The sequence below is a fragment of the Nerophis lumbriciformis genome, linkage group LG22, assembly GCF_033978685.3.
Source record: "Nerophis lumbriciformis linkage group LG22, RoL_Nlum_v2.1, whole genome shotgun sequence".
In the NCBI taxonomy this organism is placed as follows: Eukaryota; Metazoa; Chordata; class Actinopteri; order Syngnathiformes; family Syngnathidae; genus Nerophis; species Nerophis lumbriciformis.
Window position 1 is genome coordinate 37,746,078 of NC_084569.2, and position 10,406 is coordinate 37,756,483.

The 10,406-nt window shown below is 38.8% G+C and overlaps 1 protein-coding gene across 1 annotated transcript; it reads right to left on the reverse strand.

Moving 5' to 3' along the window:
- Positions 1-1,632: 1,632 nt before the first annotated feature.
- Positions 1,633-10,255, reverse strand: timm29 (translocase of inner mitochondrial membrane 29). Its single transcript, XM_061973352.1, has 2 exons — positions 10,018-10,255; positions 1,633-2,852 (listed from the first exon to the last, which is right to left on the reverse strand). The coding sequence occupies exons 1-2, from the start codon at positions 10,121-10,123 to the stop codon at positions 2,263-2,265; spliced, it is 696 nt and encodes a 231-aa protein (XP_061829336.1). The 5' UTR covers positions 10,124-10,255; the 3' UTR covers positions 1,633-2,262.
- Positions 10,256-10,406: the final 151 nt, after the last annotated feature.

Consider the following 10,406-nt stretch of genomic DNA (forward strand, 5'->3'; position numbering starts at 1 on the left):
AATCTATCTGGATGTATATATATATATCCATAAATCTAGATGTATATATATATATATATATATCTACAAATCTATCTAGATGTATATATATATCTATAAAATTCTATCGAGATGTATATATATATATATCTATAAATCTATCTAGATGTAAATATATATTTATAACATTATATCTAAATGTATATATATATATATAAATCTATCTAAATGTATACATATGCATCTATAAAATTCTATCTAGATTTATATATATATATATATCTATAAATCTATCTACATGTATATATATATATCTATAAATCTATGTAGATGTATGTATATATATATATAAAAAATGTATATATAATGTATATATATCTATAAATCTATCTAGATGTATATATATCTATAAATCTATCTAGATGTATATATATATATATCTATAAATCTATCTAGATGTATATATATATCTATAAAATTATATCTAGATGTATATCTATATAGATGAATATATATATCTATAAATCTATCTAGATGTATATATATATCTATAAAATTATATCTAGATGTATATATATTATTTAATAATATATATACATCTAGATATAATTTTATAGATATATACATCTAGATAGATTTATAGATATATATATACATCTATATAGATATTTATAGACATAAGAATACATTTAAATAGATTTATAGATATTTATGTACATCTAGATAGATATTTATAGATATATATATACATATAGATAGAATCATAGATACATATATACATCTAGATTTATAGATCTATAAATACATCTAGATAGATATTTATGTACATCTAGATAGATTTCTAGATATATATATATACATCTAGATAGATTTATATATATATATATATATAGATAGATAGATTTATAGATATATATATACATCTAGATAGATTTATATATATACATATTATATATATATATATCTATAAATTCATATATATATATATATATATATTATATATATATCTATCTAGATGTATATATATATAAATCTATCTATATATATACACATCTAGATAGATTTATAGATATATATATACATCTAGATTTATATATATATATATAAATTTAGATATATATATATTATATATATATCTATAAATCTATCTAGATGTATATATATCTATAAATCTATCTAGATGTATATATATATATATATATATCTAGAAATCTATCTAGATGTATATATATATCTAGAAATCTATCTAGATGTATATATATATCTATATCTATAAATCTATCTAGATGTACATATATATCTATAAAAATCTAGATGTATTTATATATCTATAAATCTAGATGTATATATGTATCTATGATTCTATCTATATGTATATATATATCTATAAATATCTATCTAGATGTACATAAATATCTATAAATATCTATATAGATGTATATATATATCTATAACTCTATCTAGATGTATATATATATATATACTGTATCTATAAATATCTAATTAAAATATTGATACTTAAGTTCATGGGTGTACACACTTTCTCCACCAGGGGCCACATACTGAAACTAAGTATGCAGGGCCATATTGATTTTTTTTTCCCAAAACAGATACTGTGTCAGCTTTGTATTATAAGTGTATTAATATTAATTATTCAAACATTTCAGCTTTTTCCGGTAAAACACATTTATTGATACATGATTTCATTCCCTGCATTCTTCTAAAGTTACATACCGTATTTTTCGGACTATAAGTCGCAGTTTTATACTCAGGAGCGACTTATGTGTGAAATGATGAACACATTAGCGTAAAATATCAAATAATATTATTTATCTCATTCACATAAGAGACTAGACGTATAAGATTTCATGGGATTTAGCGATTAGATTGTTTGGTAAACGTATAGCATGTTCTATATGTTATAGTTATTTGAATGACTCTTACCATAATATGTTACGTTAACATACCAGTTGGTTATTTATGCCTCATATAACGTACACTTATTCAGCCTGTTGTTCACTATTCTTTATTTATTTTAAATTGCCTTTCAAATGTCTATTCTTGCTGTTGGCTTTTATCAAATACATTTCCCCCCAAAAATGCGACTTATATGTTTTTTCCTTCTTTATTATGCATTTTCGGCCGGTGCGACTTATACTCCGGTGCGACTTATACTCCGAATAATACGGTAATACGCCATTCTTGATAAAGCAAAGGGCGACCAGTTCAACATGTCATCTGCCTGAATATTGGCTTTTTTTTTTGTCTGTCCGTAACACGGATCTACTTCTCAGCTTCTAGTTTCAGCGCTACCCAGGACTCTCTGTGCAGTCGCTCGTTCAATTCCACCTCTTGAACACTGGGTGGCGTTGTTGCTTGCATATGTGCAGGCAGGCGCGTGTATTCATCTTCATTAACGTCAAAGTTGGCCATCTTTGAGTCCAAAACCCACCAGCGGCCAGCAAAGCCTACGTCCATGACCCGTCCAGGTAAGTTCCTCCAAAGTACGGACACACTGGAACACTGAGCTTCGTAGAGCGTGCTGTCAGGGTCGTGGTCGGCAAAATAAACCAGAGATAGTAATCCCAGGTTGATGTGCCGCAGACGGCCCTCATTGCGGAGCTTAAGCAGATTTTGCACGTGTTTATCGGAGGTTCCGCTGCGGATCCATGATGACAGCAGACCCAGCTGACCGGCGCGCTCCAGCAGAGCGGCGTCAAAGGAAGATCTATCGGGTTTGGAGAAGAAACACGCCAATGCTCCCCCGAGCAGAGAGACGTAGACCGATGCTTTGACCGGACGCTCGTACATGCCGACAAGCATTTCCCGGCAAGCTTCTTTGTAGTCCGAGGCCAGACCGCGACTCCAAACACCTAAACCACAGGAAAAGATGCGGGTCAAAATGATTCCTCTGTGGCACAACCCAAAACTGGGCCTGTGGAATCCACAAATATATTTCATTCAGTTCATTGGCCATCAGGGGAGAATCGAGAATAATTTCTATGATGTATCCATGTGTTTGTAAGGGTGACATAGAAACATACAAACACATTTCATAGTCTGTAGTAGGATTGTCCCGATACCAATACTTTGGTACCGGTACCAAAATGTATTTAGATACTTTGATACTTTTCAAATTACAGGGAAAATGTCATTATTGGCTTAATTTTAAGTTACTACGTCCTGAAAAAGCTGGCAGAGGTGTCCGAGACCTGCAGAAAGGAGGCGAATGGCAGACCTTCCGCTCCAACCAGACATCCCATCCAATTCGTGAGGACTGGGGAGGGTGCCAAACACCCCCGCCAGAGAGCTACAGTGAGACTCCTCTCACCAGGAAATGAGTGGAGCAGGAGGGTCGACCTGGGGAAGCAGCTCCAGTTCCCCAGGGAGATCGTCGAAACATCGCTACGGCCAGACCTGGTCTTCTAGTCAGAGGCTTGCAGGACGGTTCTTCTGGTCGAGCTCACTGTCCCATGGGAGGCTGCTTATGAGCGGAAGCGAGCCAAGTACTCTGACCTGGCAGCAGAGTGTAGGGAGGCTGGCTGGAAAGCTGTCATCTGCGATGAAACATCGCTACGGCCAGACCTGGTCTTCTAGTCAGAGGCTTACAGGACGGTTCTTCTGGTCGAGCTCACTGTCCCATGGGAGGCTGCTTATGAGCGGAAGCGAGCCAAGTACTCTGACCTGGCAGCAGAGTGCAGGGAGGCTGGCTGGAAAGCTGTCATCTGCCCTGTGGAGGTGGGGTGTAGGGGCTTTGTGGGTTCCTCAACTGCCCGCCTACTCCGAGACATTGGATGCACAGGAGCGGGGCATCGGAAAGCCATGAAAGAGCTGGCCGAGGAGGCGGACCAAGGCAGCTTCTGGCTGTGGCTAAGGAGGAAGCATAAGAGTTGGGGGGCAAACACCTAGGACATCAGCAGGGGGTGGCAGGGATGTCTCCGCCACCATGAGACGTTCTGGGGTTAAAGGAGCGAAACGTTGATGAATGGTGGTCCATACCTGCCAACTTTTGAAATCAGAAAAACCTAGTAGCCAGGGTCCAGGGGCCGCAGGCCCCGGTATGTCCAGGACAAAGTCCTGGTGGGGGGTTCAGGCTTCGCCATCACTTTTCTATCAGTCACAGTGACTTTTCAAAACAAAAATACTACAGCAAAAATCATATGGGTTGATTGACATGTTTATTCTGTAAGCTAACTTCAATAGTTTGAAATTATTTTGACAGTTAATGCCAGTTATCCTGTCAACCTTTCACAAGACTTCAATTTGTTAATTGAAAGTATAAACAGTATAAACACTTTTTACAGTAAACAAATGGTAAAACAGTACTAAACAATTCCATTAAAAAAAAAATTGGTGTCATTATTAACTTTCTGTCCAAGCTTGTATAATCTACTGCCTTGTTCAATTGTAAAAAATATTCTGTGCCTAAAATTCACATTTCTATCACAATTATCATACTGTAAACATGGTAAGCTAACTTCATTAAAATTAATAGTCCTGTCAATAGCATGGAATTACAATTCAAATGTAGTTTTTTTGTAAGCCTTTCAAAAGAATTCAAAATATGAAAAATTAATGAAAATTAATTTAAGCCATCAGACACTTGAAAAGTGGCACATCACATCTCTAATGTAATCATTTTAACTTTTCAACAGAAATAGCACTGCAAAAATATTAAGGACATACTTCTGTATTTTGGTAGTTATGCTGTCAACATTTAACAAGATTTATTCAACTTGGACTTGAAAGCATAAATAGTATAAACACTTTTAACAGTATAACAGTACTAAACAATTCCAATAGATAACATTGGTGTCATTACCTTTTTGTGGCTAAAATCCGAAAAACGTTGAAAGTTTTCCACTTGTATCGCTAGCAACGGCATTAGACTTGTGTTTTTTTGTCCCAACGTGGTCTTTTACATCGCTAATTCCTCCGTGTCCGATCGAAAAATCTTGTCTGCACAAGGTGCAATTCGCGTAGTTTTCACCCTTTTTGGAACGGATAATTATTCCCGGATAGGCTTTTGAATATTCTTCACGGAATGACTGCAGTTTTCTTTTCGGTTTAAGACTCGTATGCGATTTTTCTCCGGCTGATTCCATGATCGTTCGCTCGTTTGGAAACAATGGCAACAGGTGCCTCGTGCTTGGCAGCGGTGCTATAAATAGCCTCGCGGAATGGCTCGATAGGAAGTTACCGGAAGCAGGTCGAATGTCATTGTTGTTACGCGATTTCGTGAATAAAACTTTTAAAAAAATATTTTTTTTTAATCAATGAAAAACCGTATTTTTTATCACTGCAACCGTAACCCGGAATAGGTTGATGAAAACCGTACTAATTACGGGAAAACCGGAGTAGTTGGCAGGTATGGTGGTCCCCAGCTGATGACCCGTTTATGCCCACAGAGGTGTTCGGTGAGGTGTCACAGCACACCTGTCAAAAAGCACCGGAGGAGGTGTGTCAGGCAGCAATGCCCAGCAGGAATTCCATCACCTGTATCTTGATATGTAAATGCAACATATGTTCATTTTTTTTTCATTACATTTTCAATTTTTTTTTATTTATCTCCTTCATTGATGTGCATTTTTGATCAATAGACAATTAAACTTTCGCAACAAAACACATATTTACACACCTACGCTTGAGAAGGAACAGGATGAAGAAAATCGTATATTTCCTGCCCCCTTCAACATAATAAGTAGTTCATAAATAGCCCTCCAAGTCTGAGTCCATGGTTCTCGCCCGGAAAAGGGTGGAGTGCCATCTCCGGGTTGGGGAGGAGATCTTGCCCCAAGTGGAGGAGTTCAAGTACCTCGGAGTCTTGTTCACGAGTGGGGGAAGAGTGGATCGTGAGATCGACAGGCGGATCGGTGCGGCGTCTTCAGTAATGCGGACGCTGTATCGATCCGTTGTAGTGAAGAAGGAGCTGAGCCGGAAGGCAAAGCTCTCGATTTACCGGTCGATCTACGTTCCCATCCTCACCTATGGTCATGAGCTTTGGGTCATGACCGAAAGGACAAGATCACGGGTACAAGCGGCCCAAATGAGTTTCCTCCGCCAAGTGGCGGGGCTCTCCCTTAGAGATAGGGTGAGAAGCTCTGTCATCCGGGGGGAGCTCAAAGTAAAGCCGCTGCTCCTCCACATCGAGAGGAGCCAGATGAGGTGGTTCGGGCATCTGGTCAGGATGCCACCCGAACGCCTCCCTAGGAAGGTGTTTCGGGCACGTCCGACCGGTAGGAGGCCACGGGGAAGACCCAGGACACGCTGGGAAGACTATCTCTCCCGGCTGGCCTGGGAACGCCTCGGGATCCCCCGGGAGGAGCTGGACGAAGTGGCTGGGGAGAGGGAAGTCTGGGCTTCCCTGCTTAGGCTGCTGCCCCCGCGACCCGACCTCGGATAAGCGGAAGAAGATGGATGGATGGATGGATGGATAAATAGCCTAGATTCACAAGCATACAAACCAAACAAATACATCCAAATATAATGAAAACAAACAAAAAAAACAACATGTGCAAAGCTTCATGAAGTACAAACCGAACAAAAAAAGTAATATACACCTCACGGGATGATACAAAACAAATACAAAACCAGACAAAAAAATAAGTAAGATAATAAATATAAAGAAAATGTAAACACTTACGGCTGTCCATATGATATTATTGTTCTGTCTTTGTATTGTTTTCTCAATTGGAATATATGTCTACAACAGTGGTTCTTAACCTGGGTTGGATGGAACCCTAGGGGTTCGGTGAGTCGGGCTCAGGGGTTCGACACACGGACACGACAGAGAAAACAGTTTTCGTCATCATTGTTCAAAAATTGTAACGTCTGTCGAGACGCTTATCTCCATTCGGTGCCACACGTCCACACCATCAAAATGCCAAGGCAAACATTTCCACATCAACACCGTATGAAAAAATTAGTGATTTTTTTAGTTGTGATTTCCTTCTGTGCATGAAAGTTTAAAAGTAGCATATATTAATGCAGTATGAAGAAGAATGTTTTAATGTAGACATGCAAGCCTTGAAAGAAAATGTTGAAAATCAAGACTACATTTTCTGCAAATGGGTGCATTTCTACCCTATATTTTAACTTTAGATTTATTCTCATATCAAACTCTTTTGGCTGTCTTTTTGACACTTACATCCGGCGCCCCCCTCCACACCCTGGATTATAAATAATGTAAATAATTCAATGTGATTATCTTGTGTGATGACTGTATTATGATGATAGTATATATCTGATAGTATATATCTGTATCATGTATCAATTTAAGTGGACCCCGACTTAAACAAGTTGAAAAACTTATTGGGGTGTTACCATTTAGTGGTCAATTGTACGGAATATGTACTTCACTGTGCAACCTACTAATAAAAGTCTCAATCAATCAATCAAAACACATAGAATCATCATACTGCTGTGATTATATGCATCAAGTGTTCATTCAAGGCTAAGGCAAAATATCGAGATATATATCGTGTATCGCAATATGGCCTTAAAATATCGCAATATTAAAAAAAGGCCATATCGCCCAGCCCTAGTTCAATGATGCCATTTCTGTTTGTCATGTATAATTTTGTCTATTTTGTGTTTATCCTTGAATAAACAGGTCAGTTTCTTGTTACCAACCATTGTGTATTATTCAAACTCCCCTAATTCAGCTGGCTAGTTGTTATCAAGAGTACTAAAACCCTTTTCAACATGATTCTGACAACTAAGTAGGCTAAATAACTTTAAACTTTAATACATACTCGGATAGGCCATTATTGGTCAGTATCGGTATCGGTCAGTATCGGTATCGGATCGGAAGTGCAAAAACAATATCGGTATCGGATCGGAAGTGCAAAAACCTGGATCGGGACATCCCTAATCTCTATCCTCCTTCAAAACCGCACTAAAATGACACCTCCAGACAACTTCAACCCTTGACTAACACCCTCCCCCCTTCCACATCCCACCTCCCCGGATTGTAAATACCGTATTTTTTGGACTATAAGTCGCAGTTTTTTTCATAGTGTGGCCGGGCTCCAGTGGGATTTATATATGTTTTTTTCCTTCTTTACTATGCATTTTCGGCAGGTGCGACTTATACTCCGGTGTGACTTATATTCCAAAAAATACGGTAATCAAATGTACAGGTAAAAGCCAGTAAATTAAAATATTTTGAAAAACTTGATTTATTTCAGTAATTGCATTCAAAAGGTGTAACTTGTACATTATATTTATTCATTGCACACAGACTGATGCATTCAAATGTTTATTTCATTTAATTTTGATGATTTGAAGTGGCAACAAATGAAAATCCAAAATTCCGTGTGTCACAAAATTAGAATATTACTTAAGGCTAATACAAAAAAGGGATTTTTAGAAATGTTGGCCAACTGAAAAGTATGAAAATGAAAAATATGAGCATGTACAATACTCAATACTTGGTTGGAGCTCCTTTTGCCTCAATTACTGCGTTAATGCGGCGTGGCATGGAGTCGATGAGTTTCTGGCACTGCTCAGGTGTTATGAGAGCCCAGGTTGCTCTGATAGTGGCCTTCAACTCTTCTGCGTTTTTGGGTCTGGCATTCTGCATCTTCCTTTTCACAATACCCCACAGATTTTCTATGGGGCTAAGGTCAGGGGAGTTGGCGGGCCAATTTAGAACAGAAATACCATGGTCCGTAAACCAGGCACGGGTAGATTTTGCGCTGTGTGCAGGCGCCAAGTCCTGTTGGAACTTGAAATCTCCATCTCCATAGAGCAGGTCAGCAGCAGGAAGCATGAAGTGCTCTAAAACTTGCTGGTAGACGGCTGCGTTGACCCTGGATCTCAGGAAACAGAGTGGACCGACATCAGCAGATGACATGGCACCCCAAACCATCACTGATGGTGGAAACTTTACACTAGACTTCAGGCAACGTGGATCCTGTGCCTCTCCTGTCTTCCTCCAGACTCTGGGACCTCGATTTCCAAAGGAAATGCAAAATTTGCATGGTTGGGTGATGGTTTGGGGTGCCATGTCATCTGCTGGTGTCGGTCCACTCTGTTTCCTGAGATCCAGGGTCAACGCAGTCGTCTACCAGCAAGTTTTAGAGCACTTCATGCTTCCTGCTGCTGACCTGCTCTATGGAGATGGAGATTTCAAGTTCCAACAGGACTTGGCGCCTGCACACAGCGCAAAATCTAACCGTGCCTGGTTTACGGACCATGGTATTTCTGTTCTAAATTGGCCCGCCAACTCCCCTGACCTTAGCCCCATAGAAAATCTGTGGGGTATTGTGAAAAGGAAGATGCAGAATGCCAGACCCAAAAACGCAGAAGAGTTGAAGGCCACTATCAGAGCAACCTGGGCTCTCATAACACCTGAGCAGTGCCAGAAACTCATCGATTCCATGCCACGCCGCATTAACGCAGTAATTGAGGCAAAAGGAGCTCCAACCAAGTATTGAGTATTGTACATGCTCATATTTTTCATTTTCATACTTTTCAGTTGGCCAACATTTCTAAAAATCCCTTTTTTGTATTAGCCTTAAGTAATATTCTAATTTTGTGACACACGGAATTTTGGATTTTCATTTGTTGCCACTTCAAATCATCAAAATTAAATGAAATAAACATTTGAATGCATCAGTCTGTGTGCAATGAATAAATATAATGTACAAGTTACACCTTTTGAATGCAATTACTGAAATAAATCAAGTATACTTGTTCTTATGCTTTCTGAACTCACTATGTCCACTGCTCGCTGTACATATCCTACCAAGTCAGTCCTACACTGTTCCAATGTCCATTGAAAAACTTATTGGGGTGTTACCATTTAGTGGTCAATTGTACGGAATATGTACTGAACTGTGCAATCTACTAATACAAGTTTCAATCAATCAATCGACCATGTTGAATATGAAAAGCCGAATAAGGATAAAAACACATTGTTTCCCAAATAGACATCACACAATACTTTGAAGGTTGTTTATGATACAAAATGAGATATATAAAGCGGTTAATTAACACACAACATTTGTATGGCGACAACGAGCACTTCCTCACCTGCTTTGCTATTTTTCAGTTTTTCCCAACGACTTTTTGAGTGAGGTAGGCTTGCCGTCTCTTTCGCAGCGCAAAACATCCTCTTGGTTATCAGACGTGACGCCATGTCTGGTGTTTAAATGTTAGTGTAAATGTGTTTTTAATGGTAGTCAACGAGGTCAGTCACCTCCAGGCAACCGAGTCTGACAGCGGCGCAACCCGTACTGCGCGTGCGCACGCCAGTCGCCATTTTGGAAACATTTACGGCACGTCGTTGGGGACAAAACACCACAGAAATGTGATAAGTAGACGCAGCATTGGCTGCTGTGATGCGAGAAATTGGGCCGCCATCTTGAAGTGGTGACGAGGAGCCGGCGAGCAGCCTAAACTGACAGTTGACAGGTAGAAAA

Excerpts from the sequence above, each read along its gene's own strand:
- timm29 (XM_061973352.1), bottom strand. The coding sequence starts at position 10,123 with ATGGCGTCACGTCTGATAACCAAGAGGATGTTTTGCGCTGCGAAAGAG. Across the intron at positions 2,853-10,017 it reads ACTGAAAAATAGCAAAGCAG|GTGTTTGGAGTCGCGGTCTG; the intron begins GTGAGGAAGTGC and ends CCTGTGGTTTAG.